This window comes from Pollachius pollachius (genome assembly GCF_949987615.1).
Source record: "Pollachius pollachius genome assembly, chromosome: 5".
NCBI lineage: Eukaryota > Metazoa > Chordata > Actinopteri > Gadiformes > Gadidae > Pollachius > Pollachius pollachius.
This window is the reverse complement of record NC_136938.1, coordinates 15,113,128-15,131,672: the sequence shown is the minus strand read 5'-3', so window position 1 is coordinate 15,131,672 and position 18,545 is coordinate 15,113,128. Positions and strand designations below refer to the sequence as shown.

Genomic DNA, 18,545 nt, shown 5'->3' with positions numbered 1-18,545 from the left:
GTGCTTGGCATATGTGTGTATTTAGGTATTAACTACAGCATTCAGGGGAATGAAACCATTGCACCCAAATCAAGGGCCTACATGTTTGATTGCTTGAATGCAGTGTGTACACATCAGGGATGATTAATAATTGATAGCAGCTTTCTCTATTCAATTGCAGTCGCTGTCTGCAAATAGACAGCCTTTATTTATCCATTGACGTCTGATTCAGTCGCTCTGAGCCACATCCTGTCAATCTTTCTCCAGCAGACAGACAGAGTTTTCCGCTGAGGGTCTCCATGGATCCATTAAACAAGAGCATGTTAACATGTTTATATGCATAAACCCATAATAGTTGGTTTAAGGCAATTCTGTGATTATTTAAAGGGTCATGTAAATGTAAATTGCTTTGTCATTTACATAAGTGGAATGGGGTTAAATCTCATTTCACCCATTCGATAAAACCAATTCTTGAATCTGCCAAACAAATAGCGCAGACTCAGTGAATTTGTTTTATTGCCCCCAGGTTTGACGGAATCTATGAGGGTTCTGCACACATAATAACCCAAACAAACACAACAAACGACATGGAAATCTTTGCTCAACAAACAACCAACCCTTTCAAAGCTGTGTGTTTTCAGGTCACTTCCTCTTTCAACTAACAATCCAAGTCCACTGCGTTTACAGGGATTTCCCCTTCATCGTTTTACTCGAGGGCATGTAGACGTATCGATTACCATAAACGCATAATTTACCATGAAATGGCTATTCCCCATCCGTAATCTTGGTGTTGAATGCTAGTAAACGCACCCCAATGAGAGGCGATCGTCTCCCAGATCCCTCGGAGGAACCCCCCTCTCCCAGCGGACCTCTTTGTACTTCCACAGCCCTGTGGTCTCCCGGAACCCCTAGGAGGTAATCTCCTCTGCACAGGTCCCATAGCGACGCAGACACTAAACACACCTGCTGCACACTCAAGCACACACACTCCTTTCGTCACAGTAGTCATACGTTGCTGGAGGATGTACACCTTTATTCTTATCCCGGAGTCGCATTTGGTACAATGTTCAACTCGTGGTTTTATCACAATTCACATAATGCTCAGTGCAGCTCCTGACCATATTCAAGATTCAAGATGGTTTATTGTCATGAACACAACAATTACAATGGCAATGAGTCTCAGGCTCCTTCCACAGTGCAATATAAAAATAATTATAAAAGAAACACAAGTAAGAGTGCTGAGACCTAAATAAACAAAAATAAATAAATACTCGACAATGCTGGCATAGAAATATAGTAATAACTAATGTATTCATGTTGCTGGGTATGAGGCATTCCCTCTTCATAGACTGCTTTTGCTTTTTCTTCCCAAAATACCATTCATTTCATAAAGACGGCAATATAAAAGGGAATTTTATTCATAGGAATGATGTAGTTCCCCCTTTACAGTGGATTCACCTTAACGTGCACTTCTCTACTGAAGGTTGCTGCAGATATTTGAGGGTTTTTTCAGTTGTTAAAAACCCTGCTCATTGCACTTTGGCCGAGAGTAGAAGAAACTGCTTAATATATTGTTTGACTTTAATCATAAACAATGTCGAATAGATTTCAGACATAAATATACCTTTCTCACTTTTCAAGGTTTCATGGAACTTCTTCTTATCAAGCCATCCCTGGCTCCCCTCGAAGCCCTCCATCTTGGGAATGCCGCACAAATATTTACTCTCGTAGGCTATCTCTCCTCTTGTCAAATAATGGTCTTGGGTTGTTTGATTCACCCGTACATTGATTTTGATTTTGAGCATAACAGATATACAGTACACCTCAAACATGATCTGAAATTAAATCATTCTTTGAAACAAGGTACTAACAAAGAGACAGTTTACCCCCAACTCCTATCCTCTTCCCTCCCTTACAGAGATGTACCAATGAAATAGGGTATAATGGGTTTTGACGTAGGTAGTAATGGTAGTGATAGTCTAATATTGGCCATGCATGCCTTAACATATACAGAGACATACGCATACAAGGCATGCATGCTCATTTGGTTACAAAGACAAACAAAATAATAACACAACACTAACGGCACCGATTTTATGGAATTTGCGTTCTGAGAAACGAAGAGTATTTAATTTTACCCAATCTGATAAAACAATGGGCATCTTTTATCCATTGAGGGTGAGTGGGGGGACAAGGGCTGTTCCACCGCAACAGAATGGCACGTCTAGCTATCAGTGTGAGAAAGGCAACAAGCTCAGCAAAATAGGACAGAAGTGAGAGCCTATGGGTAGGACACCAAACAGGATGAGTAATGGGGAGGGTTGAATGTTGGCCGATGCGATGGCTGAGAGGGAGTCAAAAGAACCGAAGCCCAATAGGAGCAAGGGTGGGCCAAGACCAGAACATGTGACTGAGATTGGCTGGTCCTTGGTGAAATTTGTCACAGTTTGGATCAATGTCAGGGTAGATACAAGCAAGCTTACTTTTAGACCAGTGAACTCTGTGAATAACTTTGTACTGTTAAACTCCATGGCGAGCAGAGATAGACGGTCTTTGGACCCAACTCAGGGCATGCTTCCAGGCGGCGGGACCTATATCCTCACCAAGCTCTGCAGACCAAGCATTGCCCAAACCATCAGAGGTTGTTGTCTGACGTTTGAGTATTACAGTGTACAGTATTAATAGTACAGTTTTGAAATGGAACCGTTAAGATTGGGGTTAACACCAAGTATTGTATCAACGAGAGTGATGGGAGGAAGGGCAGGGAAGCCAGGAAAATGATTGCGAACAACATTAAAAACATTTAATGAAAAAATTAATATAGTGGATAGCTATCTAGGTCTCCTACTTATCACTCCCTATATTCCTGTGTTTCCGATATTTCCCGGATGCTAGTGGTTAATGGGAAATTACGATGTTAAGACTTGTAAAAACTGCCCGGACTTTCCCATTTTAAAGGTATGGATTTCCCTGAGATGAGCATTGGTTGAAAACATTTGGGATTATGTTAGTAAACAAGAAAATTCTTTGTATTTGGGTTAGCCCAAATACAAAGAAAATAAATCTCTTTATGGACGCAGCCATTTTTGTTCAGAGCGTCATCACTAAACTTGGTATACTCTCAGAATTCCATGGGGGCCCAACCAAAAGGGGGCGTGCCTCCATGAAATGCCGTAAGAAAGCTGGGAGATTTCCTCCAGGTGCCTCGGACACCAAGGCTGGTGTCCGAGGCATCTGGATCACACCATTAGAACTACTCATGATGATGTTACTAGGTTAACAACACCTCTACCCAAGTCCTGCCCCTGGTACCACGATGCTGTGTAATAGCTTTTACATGAAAATGAAACCCCCAATACGTGTAGGGTAAATTGGGGTCGGCAATCAAGCCGGTATATTACCTCAGTCAGTCAGTGCATTTACATGACACTCAAGAAAATCAAATTATTGGGTTAGCCCAGTGATTGGATTATTAAGATGCATGCATACACCTTAGTCAAAATAAAATAAAATCTAATTGGGTTTCTCGTAGTCGGATTAAGACCCCTAGATTATTCGATTGATAGTCGAATTAAGTGTGAATTTAAATTGGATTTTGCGTTCACCACATGCTCGAGATCTTTTCCGGGGGGCGTGAGCCGGAAGTAGAAGTAGAAGGAGACTAGTTGTGTTGTTGTCGCCGTCGGAAAACGAGAAACGGCGACGGCCGGTGTAGTGCCAATGTAGTTACCCCCGATGAGAAGTGTATCATCATCAACATGCATTCAGTACACACTACGCTTCGATTTCATCTAAGGCTGAATTAAAAGTACATGTTTTTCTAAATGTTGGTCATCAACAAGGTTGTAAAGTAGTTACTTCAGGCACATCTGTCAAAATAATTGTATATTTCTTCCGACGTGTATACGGTCTTTATTCATTCAAAGCGCTGCGGCCGAACTGACAGGGATACTTTCTGATATTATGAACTTAAAGACTGCGGCGGGTTCTTCGACTCTCTTGTACTTCCACAACAAGTAAAGACTTGTAGGAGGGGTTATCTTGCCCATGGTGGAGAAGGAATTGGGGGGGGGAAAGGAACTTTGGCTTTGACTCTCTGCAGTCCTGATTGAACCGCGACATGGAGGAGAAAGGGATTGTTGCTGTATACTGCGGGGGGGCTGCACCGTGGTGGAAGGAGCTGCTCCATGGCCGGAGGAGCTGCTCCGGTGGGATTCCGCATACGGCAACAATCCCTTTCTCCTCCATGTCGCGGTTCAATCTGGACTTCCAAGAGTCGGAGAAGTGACATGGACCCGAAGTGAACTGACAGCTGTCTACTGAAAACATCTTTCTCGAATCCTGCCCGATTTTCTTGTTGCTGGTGATGTAAAGAGGTCAGCCGGTGGCTCTATTACCACTATTTGAAATGGGTACAGCACCACCTATCATACCGGGGTATGACATGCTTCAGCCAATGAATCTATTTTTCCACAACCATGTATAACAATTGCAGTTGTCCAATTGAGGAGCATAGTCGAACTATGGCTTTAATCGGATTAAGCTGTGCATGTAAACGTACTGAGTGTAAATGCAAGACCACGCCGGGAAAAAGGCGTGTATAAGACATATTTTGCATTGTAAAAACGACTTTCGTGGAACTTGTGTTATATATTGGTTAGCCAGATGTATTGTGCAGATGTGGTTTAACCTTCCTTGTTAAGCCGTATTACCAGTCATTCAATGACACCATTAATCAGCTATAAATAGAACTGGGTAGCAGCGGTGGGTAGTTGGCATTTCTGTACTGTAACCATCAAAATCTGACGTGTAAAAGACAGATTGTCAGCAAGAAACACCTACCAGTATACCATAGAAGCAATCCAGACCTAATGCATAATCAATTTAGCTTATACCCCATATACATTTAGTTTATACCACACTCTTACCCATATCTTATAAAATGTACTATTATTATTAGTTTGGTGCACAGGCCTTTATATTGAATTGGGCAAACACTATACTGGGTAGCCCCGCCCATTCTGCCGGCGATTTTAGCTCTGGGTCTGGAGAAGAGCAATACATTTCTTTCCGCTTCCGATACGTTTTTGTGGGAGCCAAGCTGGCTTCTGCCCCCCCCCCCCCCCCCTTGCGCGCTATTGGCTGGTTTAACACAATGACAAAAGGGAAGCGGCGGCAAGCAGCCAATTGCGTAGTCAGTTGAACTAGGCCCGATGATCACGCCTCTTGAGCTGAAGAAAACGCAGCAGCTTCCCCAGGCCGACGTGCAATCTATGACTGAGCTTCGTCTGGGAATAGCCAGCCTAGGCAAACAATACAGAAATTCTTAAACTTAACTTAACCAGTGAGTTTTTATTTCTGGGTTTTGCATTTAAACGCACACGCACACACAAATAATCCTGTTGAATTGTACCTCTAACTCGGCCCACTTATGTGTGTGGGGAACAAGGTCGGCGGCTCTTTGTGAGTTTGTGGCAACTGAATACAATTATGTAAATTTCCACAAGAGAAAACACGAACCCTTGCATACTATAAGACTAATGCCTGAATTTGGAATCTCGATTAATTATTGAAACAGCATTTCACTGCTGCATTTGCATTCAGAGAACTCTGTTCCTTTTAAGAATGTATCCGGTGCTCTATACCGTGGTGTGCTTGCTCACCTCTGCACTGCACTCAGTTTCTTCCCCTGGTTCGCCAACAAATGGTAGCATCATTCGTTCTGCTGCTGAAATCCAGTCTATACTGCTATGTTCCTCCTTGGCTTGTGCACAGTTGCCAGGAAATGTAAAAGAATTGCCAGGTCTATTGAGGGCAACATTGTGATTCCGTATGTGAAGATCCCATTCATTTTCTCCATAGTGGTTTTGGTTAAAAGCCATTATGTCGTAACATCCAACGTATATTTACAATGAGCTGTTATATTGTGATACAATGGTATATGCTCCTGTAGAAGCTTAAAGTTAAAGAAATTAACTTTAGGCTTTTTTTTGCAGTCAGGAACAAAGGAACATACCATGTCGCTGACACCACTACACACACACACACACACACTATATGACACAACTTCTATTAACAATATAATAATCACAGAGGTTATAAGATGCAAGAAACATGCTAAACTATTGGGTTGTAACCGTTGCGAAAAACCATTGCCTTTTCTTCTGTTTTTTGTTTTGCCCCAAATCAAATGTTTTATGTTTGTGACTAACCTGACGGATGCTTGGCTTGGTTCCAGGTTTAAAACTTTTTATATAACTATTTTCTGAAAAGTCAATGGTGAAAATGAATGGGCATTTACTTCCGGAACCAGAGCTATTCAAAGAGGGGGCAGTCACTGTTGCTAGAAATGGGCGAGCTGGAGGAAAGTGACTTAAAAAGACGTGGGTTAACAAAATAACAATGTTCAGAGTCGTGGGAGATGAGTGGTGCCGTCATATGTTCGGAATGTCTGTTTTTGTTGTTTTGTTTTCGTAATGTTTGGGAAAGACTGCTTTTACTTATGCATCTAGAATCAAAAGCATTTTTCTAAGCTGTGTCTTGTGGTAGCTAACTTATGTGTCTGTAGTACTTTTTAGTAGCCCATCATTATGATTTTGAAGTCTAACTGAATGGTTAGGCACAACATTAGTCTGTTTACCATCTAGCATATGATGTGCTTCTTAGTATGCTTTCTTTAGAGTGCTATGTGTAGAAGTGTACGTCTGGCCCTGTGCCATGTTGTTTGTTTAGATTTGTGTAGTGCCGTAGAGCTGTTTTATATCTGTGGTTTGTCATACCAAAGGTCTTTTTCGTTACGTTCTTTGTTATTTTGTTTTGTTTTCTTCTTTTTGTTCTCTCCTTCTTTTGTTCATGTCACTGTCATTTCCATCTATACCCCCCACCCCTCCCCCCTTGTTCTTCCTTTCGGGCGCCCTATAGATGTTGCCCTTCCCTCGTCCCTTCCCCCCTCACTGACTCCTAACACTACTGACCATGTAACGCCAGGCTCGGGAGGTGTGGCCAACCCCATGGGGCCCGCCCCCTCCGCACCCAGGGACGTGGTGGCGTCGCTGGTCTCCACGCGCTTCATCAAGCTCACCTGGCGGCCGCCAGCCGAGCCGCACGGCGACGACCTCACCTACTCTGTGTTCTACAGCCAGGAGGGCACCAGCAGGTAGGCCCGCGATACAAACAGGACACCCTCTATGCTTTACACACCTCACACACGTTCTGCTGACCGAAGCAACACATGTGGAGAGTATTGAAGAGGGTTGCTAACGCGAGTAGCATGTTAGTTGTTTCTGAAGACAGATGGGGGTATTGACGTCTTTACGTTTAGTGGTACAGATGAGGTGGTTGCTTTTCTGGTAGCCACATGTGAGTCAGTGGATCCCGAAATCCACAACCGGACCCTGTTTACGATGTTACGGTGTGCATTTTAAATGCCTGCCGTGGTTATGTTTCTGGCAGGGATATATTTTCGGGGATGAACAGTTTCATTTTTGTTTCGGTTCTGGTGACTCAAATAGTTGAACGCTAAAGTACAGAAGTATAAGCTGGACCAGTTCTATAATAATGTACAAGCTACTCATCTGTCTTGAGGGACTAGGGTGCTCATGTCCATAGCGCTCACAACGGGCAGAGCGGCTTGTAACCTACTCTGCACTTGTGTGTTTCTACATGCATGCCTGTGTGTGTGATAAATTAAGCACAATGCCATTTATTTATGTGCGTGTCCTTGTTTTACGTGTTTGTCCTTGTTGCTAACCAAGGGGAGGGAGGGAGCATGTGTGCGTAAGGGTTTGAGTGTGTGTTTGTGTGTGTGTGTGCCCGCCATTTATTTATTCTATAGAAATATATTAATATATATATATATATATATGAATGCACCATAATACAATTCTCTGTGTGTTCTTCATCACCCCAGGGAGCGTGTGCTGAACACCAGCCGGCCTGGTGAGATGCAGGTGACCATCCAGAACCTGATGCCTGACACTAAGTACCGCTTCAGGGTGGTGGCCCACAACAGCAACGGCCCCGGGGAGAGCTCCGCCGCCCTGCTCGTGGCCACCCAGGCCGAAGGTGAGGCCCACAAACACCACCGACACAAACGCTCGCTTCATGTGCTCTCTCGGGGAACGGGGCCTGCCGATAGAGGCTGACTCCGAGAAAAAAACCAACACTCAAAGAAAGACCTTGCCGGCACCGGAGTAAACTAGGAATTGAAGAAATATCCCAAAATTATGAAATCTCCAAATCTCAGCAATACGGAGGTATTCGTTTTGTAGGCCTTAATAATAATTTTTTTTTTTGCTAAAGAAAATGCTAATTTACAGATATGAAAGGCAAAGTTTTAATCTTAATTGATGCGGTCCATGTGCTTTTGACCCACACCGGAACTTAGTAGCTGGCTGGGCCAGCTACTAAACATTGGCGGACAAACAACCATCTTTGACAGCACAACTGCAACATCTTTTGACTAATTATATATCCTGCTACAAACGTATACACACAATACAGATCAACATTACATATAATGTATTTGTCAGCTAATTTCCATTACATTACTGATTTGCTTGATGAGTACTCGTTTGCATCCCTAGAGTTAACACACACTTGCACAAACACATGGATATCTTGCCACATCGAATGCTTGAATCACGCTACGATTGTCGCCAGATTTTCAAGTCAGCTTTATCTGGCAGGTTAAATATCATAACCTACGTTTTCTACGGAGGTAATTTATTCACCTCCAACTCGCTATGTAGAACAGACGTTTCTTGCTCCATGCTTCTTGCTTTCCCTAGCCATATGCTATTATTTTTCCTCCTTGTTGCTTCAAATCAGGGCGATAACACCTTGGATCGTTAGCTTCTGGCCACATCCATTTTTGGAAGAGGCAATTCTCTCGAGTTTCGTGAGCTTGTAGACCCACTAGAGTCGTCAGGGAACCCTCCTTGTGAAACATCTTGTAATGTGTGACCCCCTGTCGCCCATCAGTCAACTAGTGTGTACCACGACTTGACAGACCAACCCGCTTTTTGTCTTTGGTGCTATTACTAACATATATACTTTGTGGAATTTGGTGTTCGTGTGTGTGCATTCGTGCACGCATTACAATCAGCATGATTTTCTATTCCAGCAGAATCCCTAGTTTTAGAAATGTCTTCATCTTGTGTATGTTTGTGGGTGGTACAGTGCCTCTAGCTACTCGTCCTCTTCATTAAGATGCTGCCACTAGTCAGCCTTGTTTCAAGCTGCTGTTCAGGGTATTCCCCAGCGCAGTCGAGGCAGGGTGGTCGTCCACACACACACACACACACACACACACACACACACACACACACACACACACACACACACACACACACACACACACACAGGGTTTGGCCCTACTGTACCACAGATCAGTCACTGTCATTTTCTAGGCCAGCCGACGGTTTCCCCTGCCTGTGTCCTTGTCAGAGGTCAGAGAAATGCCCCAACACTTACACACACACAGACACACACACACACACACACACACAGGAGGAGACTCAAAGCAAGAGGTAAAGGAACACTTGAGCATATTCACATGCGGCAGGGGGGTTTGGTTGTGTGAAACATTCAGTGAGTGTGTGAAGATTAAACCGTTGACCTGCTTCTTAGGTCTAGCCATGTACACAGCAGGTAGCCCCAATGCGTGCACGCGCACACAAGCACACACACACACACACTCACTTCTGACAAATGAGAGTCAAGACTTGTATCAAAGGAAACACACATTTGGTATTTTGTGCGTACACACAAACATTATTCTACTTTCACACATATGCTATCCTTCAAATGACAGTTTGTTATTTTAATACTCACTGTTAAGATGTTAAAAAATATATATTTTACTTCCAACTTAAGCCAAGGAAGCATATTAGACTTGGCTATGAGTTTTCACATTGAATGTAGTCTTTCAGTCCACTGCCCTGGTAGTATAACGGCGGGCATGCAGCCATATTAATATTCACTGCTAGCCAATCCTAATGCAATAAACATCAACATGAAGTGGTGGTGTGAGGCGAGCGGGGATGTCCTACGCCTAAACACACCCAGAGGCAGTCACACTAATGATTAATGTTGAAAGAGTGGAAAACCAAAGCAATCTTTTCCTCTCGTCTAATTCGATCTGTGGTAGCAGATAACATCAACAGGTTTCTGCTCTTTTACAGCCATGGACTTATTTTACAAAAGCAGGTGATTACAAAAGACAAATGTGTAGATACTACACATCTAGACCGGTTGTCTGCATCTTTTTAATTCTGTGAATTAGACGTATACGAAGACAGAATAGTTGCATGCAGTTTAAATGACCACCAACCTCCTGTATGTCTGTTCGACCCTCCAGTCCAGGTCCCTGGGCCCGCCCCCAGCCTACAAGCAGTCTCCAACAACCCCACCTCGGTGTCCCTCAGCTGGGACACGCCTCTCACCGGCAACGGAGAGATCCTGACTTATAAGCTCTACTACACCGACCAATCCGTGGGAACAGAGCAGGTAGGAAGAGGAACACACACAATGTGACCACTTTTGAAATACCTCATTGTGTCTGTGAACAACAAATTTGCAGAAATGTTTGCCACGGCATTGCATCCAATAATTGTTACGATACATTTGCTATAAATATTAGATGCTGACTGCTGTAGTTCCCATGGTGTCATTCTCAGAACGGGTAGCAGAAGTTGCCGCATCATTTGTGATGTCAATAAGTCAAGGAGATGTATTTATCAATTGGCACTGATCCCATTTCACAGCCCAGGTTGTCAGGCCGGGCTTCTCCCCAAGCAAGAAATCTGTTTACACACAGTGCCTCCAACTGATTACATTACCTGCTGCCAGGGCACACACACATTATCTGACCAACTGCAAAGTCGAGGCAGTGCCACCCAGGCGTTGCTTCAAAGATTGGAAGCCTGCGCTGCAAGCATCTCGTCTGTGGAGGGGGGGGGGGGGGGGGGGGGGGGGGGGGGTTGGCACTTTGGCCATTGCAGCAAGCATTAAGAGGCCTATCTTATGATAAATGAGATAGGCGACAAGCTGCAAAAGAGAACCACGACTAGAGGGAGGAAAGGATGGTGGGAGAGAGATAGATACATAGGGGGGTGAAAACAGTTCGGAGAAGTGGGGGGGAACATAAGAGACGGATTAATGATGGAGAGTGAGAAGGCCGACGAAGGAGGAGTAAAGAGGGATTATGGGGGAAATGAGGATGGATGGATGAATAGGCGGAAGGGGCATGAGGGAGAACGTGAATAATGGAGCATGAAGAGAAGAAAGGGGGGAGATTGAATGGAGAGTGGAAAGGAGATGGAAGGATAAGGTACAAAGAACAAAGGGTGAGGAGGGAAAGAGAAGATGGAGTCCTGAACGAGACAGAAGAAGGCTAAACTCTTATTTTGGTATAAAAAACAACCAAAAGAATGATGAAGCGATCAGGCTAAAGAAAGGGAAAGGGTTGGCTATTGAAGGTGTGACCAGCGGAGGGGATTTAGAGGAAGACAGCGGAGATGGGACTATCAAGGCTGCTGTCTGAGGGCAGAGAAAAGCGTGGAAATGGAAGAGACGGAATTGAGAAGATAAAGGGTGAAAGAAGAAGTAAAAGGACAATGCACAGGGGGAAATGAAATGAAAAGGGGCGTGTGTTTGTGAGAGAGTGCTGTCATGGGTGTTCAGTTGACCTTAACATAGTGAGGTGTGATTGGATTGCTGTGGGTGTCTGGTTGATCAGAATAGCTTGGCTTATTCAGGAATATGTCTGGAGAAAAGAGGCCATTTATAAATTAGTCTGTTCTGTAATTTGGCGTGTGCCCAATTGGTACAGCACAAATGTCATAAGACATTTGGCTGTGCAATTGGTTGCACTCCATATTAAGGTGACATTTAAGCAAAAAAAAAAACATTTCTACTACAGAAAAGAAACATGATTTTAGTTCAATCTTCATACATAATATTGGTTATTGCACATTTATCTAAGAAGAAAACAAAGAGCTAAAGCCTAAAAGCTCAGAACCTTTGTCTGTGTGTGTGTGTGTCTCTCTCTCTCTCTCTCTCTCTCTCTCTCTCTCTCTCTCTCTCTCTCTCTCTCTCTGTATGTCTGTCTCTCTGTCTGTCTGTATGTCACTCGTTCTTTCTCTGGCTGTCTGTCTCGGTCTGTCTGCGTGTATCCCGCGTGTCTCCCAGGACCTGGACACTGACACCCTGTCGTACACAATGAATGGCCTGAAGAAGTTCACAGAGTACAGCTTCCGTGTTGTGGCCTACAACAAGCATGGGCCTGGTGTCTCCACCCAGGACGTGAACATGCGAACCCTGTCTGATGGTGAGTTAGGGCCAGATTTTGAGAGGATTTGACCTCATCCAAGATGGCAATGTTTGGATGTGTTGCCTGCTGCAAGAAATGTCATTGAACGACTCAAATGTCTTCCTTTTGCAGTGCCAAGCTCACCACCTCAGAACCTAAGCCTGGAGGTGCAGAACTCAAAGGTATGTCCTTTGGATCATGGGAGAGTTATCTGGTCACCTCAAGAGACCAGATATTCATGTCAAATATCAGACTTGCTTTGGCTGAAAAGCAACTGATTTCCACATATGAGGGTAACCTTAAAATGACCAACGTGGTACAAATACAAAGAAAATAAATGTCCTCCACACACACACACAGCAGAAAGTTTGGCCACTGTATCAATCTTCCCTAAAGGTACTTTAGGCTTCACTCTAAATAGATACTTAAAGTGGGGTTTGACCACATTTTTCCTAGTATTTTGAAAAGGGTCAGGGTCGATGCAGCACAGCTTGCCTTTTTATTTTCATTCAGCATTGGTTGGCCAGAGGCTGAGATTTGTGATATTTGCTTTGTTTTGGTAAACAAAATTACTCTAGTTTTAAGTGTCTTTAACGACGAACTCAAAAAGAGTGCAAAATTCATCAGGCAAACACGCACACATGTATACAGTTCCCTCTCGTGATCATACCTCCAGGGATTTTATTCAGGTGTTTATTGATTCTTAATGTGTCAGTCAAGGCTGCATGGTCACCAACTCCCACGTGCTGCTATTGTTTTTTCTTGAGTATATTATGCATGGCATACAAGTGTGATACTGCTGCTTTTTAATCTTGAGTAGAAATCCTGGTCAGTTGTTTCACCCGCTAAAGAGGCATTCATGCTAGTTAAAACAGTCTGCAGAATGAATCAGCAATGGCAGACCGTTTCAAATGGTCTCGCATACTGACGCGATGTCTACCGGGCTGCCCGGAGTTTCGTTTTCCATCCTGGCGATGTGTGATGCCTGTGTGAACACTGTCACCGGTTATACACGGAGCGCAAGAGTTTTTAGGACATTACCGCTCTTGACACAGAGGACAGAGAAGCAGCACGCACAGGAAGGAAGTCTGAATGGAATAGTATGAAACGCGAAGTGCAAGTTGCTTTGATGGCGGATCTCAGGCGCTGTTGCTATTATACAGGCGGATAAATGACTCTTGCGCCAGACGCAAATCTAACATGGGTTGGTCTGAAACCCATAGATGTATTTTGGGCGTAACGTGCAACAAACCAATGAGGGTTCCATCTCCCATCCCCTTTAAGAGCCATGAGCGCATTTGAACTTGACGAGTTGATATTCTGACTCTGATGTCTCTGATGAGACAGATGCATGACCACATGAATTTTGAACTTCAACTGGCTCAGTTTATGGCCAAATAATAGGACTAATTCACACATGGAATAGCGTTTTCTTCTACAACTTCAGAAACACTGAGTCATGTAAATTTCGTCAAAGAGAACTTAACACATATATGACTATGCGGTCCTGTGGCTGTGTGTCTATTTAATGATATGCGTCAATACATTAACAAACATAATTTCTTACGAGTATTGTATACATTATCGTCGACGACTTGTGTTCATAATATGCATGTGTCCCCCCGTTAATATACATTGCCATGGACTGTATTATGCGATACGTGTTTAGTTTGCGTGTGTTTAAACAGATGTTTAAACGGGTGCACGCGCGCCAAGCATCACCCGCATTCATTCATTCTTTAAACAATCACTCACGGTAAAACTATGTTTTCTCATGATCGAATACTCTTTAATCCTAAAAGTTATGGGCTTGTACACAATGTCTGTGTCAAGAAAATATGCGTTTGCTGTACAGGGTTTGCAGATGCATTGTTTTAAAAGTACAACTTCTTACCGCTGTATCAGCTGTTCTTTCCCAAATAATTTAACCAACATTATAATTTACACTTAAACGAGATTTTGTTTTGAAAGGCTGGGATATAGCCTACTTTGCTCGAGTTTATTATTGTTATTATTTTAAAACATGGCATAGCCTACTACAGTGTTCATTCATGCAGCCAATATGGATTTTCTTTTTTTTTTTCACAATCCACATCATAATATTTCAATTAGGCTAATCGCTTACATGTTTGTGCTGTGTATAGCCTACTGGTGTGTAAGCTTATGTTGCAGTTCCGAACTGCAATTGTACGTCAAAATGCGAACACCAACTGCGCTATCTGCTAGTGCACTCACCAGACATTTGCAGGTCAGTGGCGCAATTAGTTTTTCGATCAGTAAAATAGCACAATGTATCATTAGCGCCGGAACACGCCTCTGCTTTTCGCCGACACGCCTCGCAGGGCACAAGTGTGAAGGCGCGAGTTTGCTGCGGGGGAAAATCAGCTTTATGGCAGGTGCAAACTAGCAACGATACATGCGTCGGTGTAGAAAGTAAATTCCGCTTGGTGCGCAAAACTGAGCAGATCTACACCGGCCAAAGGCTCTTATGTTTATAATGTTGTCTTCTGAGACTGGAATTGCAACGGAATTGTTTGTTTTTCGTCATGCCATAACTAGTATTGGCTCCCCTTTCCCTTCCTTTATGACAAACCGTTATTAATTATCAAGGCGGCAATCAACACTCAGTTTTACCAACTGATTATCATGACTCACATCTGTATATGTTTGGAATAAAGATAGGCTGTCCTATTATTATGTCGATTATTATGTCTAACCCTAAAATCAATAACATTGTTTTTATTTTGTGTGATGATTAAGCAATTCATACTTTTATCATTTTATAATAATTGTATTATTAATTTTGCACAATGAATAAATTCAAACACATTGAGCTGACGGATGTGCTCAGTCGAACAGAACTAAGCAGGAGGATAATAAGTAGAAGGATAATTTACCTTCTAATTGTTGTGTATTTACTCACTTGTCATTTACATGGGCTCTAATCTAAGGGTGAGGGGGCATGGTTTACTTTTATTATTTTTTCTGGCCCTCCTCTCGCGTTCCACCATGATATATTTTCGTCAATTAAACAAGTATTTATAGATGGGGGGGGGGGGGGGGGAGGTCCTCCACTGCATGACGAGCTAGGACCGAAAACCCTCCCAAGGAAAAAGGAAAAATAATTGAACACACTTGCCACAGACTACATGTCGCCCGGTTCCCTAGGCACTGCGGATGCTGTGCACGTGAATGCTTGCACGTGCACAAAGGCCTTTGTGCGTTGGCGAGACAGTGAGAAGCGTGTTAATTAACTCGTGCCGCATGCTGAGTTACCCCCCACGTTCCCGGACGCACACACAGTAATAACTTCACACAAGCCAAAGAATTAGAGCACCAGCTAGGCAAGTGCTTGCGTGCCTGCTTAAGGATTGCTGGAGGGGGTTACCGCACCCATGCGCCAAAACCACACCTGAGCACACACACACACGCACACACTTTCTTCCTATCGAGACCCTGTGTTTATGTTTTCTATGCCTTTCCATAAGAGCCTTTGCTGCAGCCGCTCCCTCCCTCAGGAATGCCCTCCCGAACGACATCCGCAATGCCAACACTCTTTCATCCTTCAAAACAGTCCTTAAAACACACCTTTTCACCCTTGCTTTTAACCTTTAAACTTTCTACTTGGTTTGTCTGTTTTTGTTTTGTATTTTATTTTGATTAGCATGATTTAGCTGCTATTGTGAAGCATCCTTGAGCATTTGGAAAAGCGCTATATAGATTTGATGTATTATTATTTATTGATTCTTAATATGTTAGTGGAAGCTAAATAGGCCATGCTCAGATGTATGTTAGCTTTCTGAACGGCAGAGACACTGTTTCTATTTAACAGCATTACCCCAGTAACAGACACACACACAAACACACATCCAGACCGTGTGCGTGCGGATATGCATGTGAAGGCGAATGGCAGTGAGTGGTGTGTGTTTGCTGGTCAACTTCCCCTCTGGCTCGGTTTGAAGTCTTGGTGATCTGCTCCCACACAGAGCGTCATGGTGCGCTGGCAGCCCCCGCCGCCTGGCACCCAGAACGGCGAGATCACGGGCTACAAGATCCGTTACCGTAAGGGCACGCGGAAAAGCGAGGCGTCGGAGACCACGGGGGGAACCCAGCTATTCCAGCTCATCGACGGTAAAGAAAACACGCAACCAAACTGCAACGGTTCTAATATAAACCATACAGAGACCCAGTCCAGGCTGTACGCCGACTGGTTGCTCCTTTCAGGTTTTTATGTGGCATGCACTCCTATCTTGCAGAGTTCCAGCATAGCGTGACTGGCTGCGTTATCTTTTGAACATCTAAGCGGCACTGCGTGGTGCCTTTACAATCTGGGGGCTCCAGGGAGTGTCTGAGAGGCTTTTTGATTGGGGGCTCTGGCTGTGTGCTGCTGGCTGTGTTCTTGTTGAGCTTTCTCTCACTCTGCCGAACTCCTCACGATATTAATTTGCCACTGTGACAAGAAACAGACTGTAACCAAAATAAAAATGGATTTGGAGCAACGGAAACCCTCAGAAATGAAGATTAATTTTGGATGTTGTTCCAGCATCGTTTCAATGTCAGACCCGTGCTGTGAGCTGCATCAAAGAGAATACACACTTAAAAGTCAATTCAGCTCTTTTTGCTTTATCTATTTATTTTGGGAGGATAGCAGGGGGTGAGATGTGAAAGAGGGATTGTTTATTCAAAGGCATTTAGAAAGTGATGTAGCCCTGAGGCATCTTCAGAAGCCAGTATCCCTCTGGGGCCACTGTCCCCTTGTAATGGGGGTGGGGGAGATTATCTTGTAGTGTACAGGCTGATCTCCTCCTACAGTGAAAAATTAAAGATTACTGCAAAGGAAAAAGATCAAAAAGTCTGGGTCCCTAATAGGCTCACGGAAGGACATACCAGAAAGAAATGGGTCTGAATGCTTAAGCACCTGTAGTACTATCTAATCGATGGAGCTAGTGGGTTTCGTTGCCTCCTCAAATGTTGCAGAAAGATATCAGACCTTCCATAAACTGCCCTTCACCAATGCACACTTCATTGATATAATGCACAGCTTTTATACCCAGTAACTTTCTCAACAACTTCAGAAAAACACTACTGAGATGGTCTGTAATATAGTTAAGTTGGCGGGGGGGTTACTCTGTTTCGTGGAATGCGCGCACACGTACGCAGACGGATATCACATTAACACACAGTGAATTCTGGGAAAGGCCTTTGGACAAAAGGCGTTCTATCGTACTTCCAGTTTGTTTACCTGCTATTAAGCCTTGGGTTGTGATCTTTTACACATGCTTCGTTTGACCTGGTGGTGTGTGTGTTTGTTGTTGTGGTGTGTGTGTGCCTCTCCAGGTCTGGAGCGCGGTACAGAGTACACCTTCAGAGTGTCTGCCGCTACACTGAACGGCACAGGGCCGGCAACAGAGTGGAACACTGCAGAGACGTTTGAGAGCGACCTCGATGGTAACGCAACACACTCGACCTGCACCTGGAACTCCCCTAGATAACCTCATTCCACCCCATAACCGCTTTTCCAATCAATATTGATTTGATTCATGTATGGCCAAAGTTCTATTTGAACATTAGTCCATATCAAAGATCTGCAACAAAACTGCCTTCAAGTGCCTTTAACTGGCAACTGATTGCAAAAGATACAAGATAAAATTTTGAAACTAGCACCGACCCGAAGAAGTCATCATACACATACTTGATCTGTTCTTTGATTTGAACTGGGGTCTAATGTTGCATTGTGATTTGGATTTGTAGCAAATTGATTTGGAACTGTAGAAAAGCAGAGGTGTCCCGTTGTTGGACCGTTATTTTCCAATTGGAATCAAGTATTCAGCAATACTGTGGTATGTTACATATACAGTAGTGATGCTTTATATATTATATTAATCGATCGATCACGACACTGATTGCGGTGCTGTGAAGCAGTGACGCTGGTCAGTAGAGAAGGTAAAGCTTAAGGAATGGCGAGCGGGGAGACAGCAAGCAGTTGTTTGATCTCCCAGCGTAATTTACGCTGGATTCAACATGGACAAATGCAATGGCATAACAAGTTACTGATTGGCCAGGACTTGCATTATGCCGCCCTCGACGTACAGTAGCAGGAGCCAATCAAACACGATGAGCCATTTATGCAGACACCATTCAAATGTATCTGGCCATGGCGATGGGGAGCCAAAACAACAGCTAACTAAGTGACTCTCCCTAGAGCTTTCTGCCATCCTTTTTCAACCAGCTCAGATCGATACAAAGAAATCAT

General features: G+C 43.7%; 1 protein-coding gene across 3 annotated transcripts in view; it reads left to right on the top strand.

Moving 5' to 3' along the window:
* Window positions 1-18,545, top strand: part of neo1a (neogenin 1a) — a 148,353-nt gene that overhangs the window by 110,153 nt on the left and 19,655 nt on the right. For 2 of the 3 annotated variants that reach the window (XM_079736417.1, XM_079736416.1), the window contains exons 8-14: window positions 6,901-7,135; window positions 7,889-8,043; window positions 10,340-10,488; window positions 12,172-12,310; window positions 12,425-12,474; window positions 16,279-16,423; window positions 17,630-17,740. In XM_079736417.1, coding sequence (XP_079592543.1) covers window positions 6,901-7,135; window positions 7,889-8,043; window positions 10,340-10,488; window positions 12,172-12,310; window positions 12,425-12,474; window positions 16,279-16,423; window positions 17,630-17,740 — 984 coding nt within the window. The remainder of the gene's footprint in view (window positions 1-6,900; window positions 7,136-7,888; window positions 8,044-10,339; window positions 10,489-12,171; window positions 12,311-12,424; window positions 12,475-16,278; window positions 16,424-17,629; window positions 17,741-18,545) is intronic. The other variant, XM_079736418.1, reaches the window with a different exon arrangement.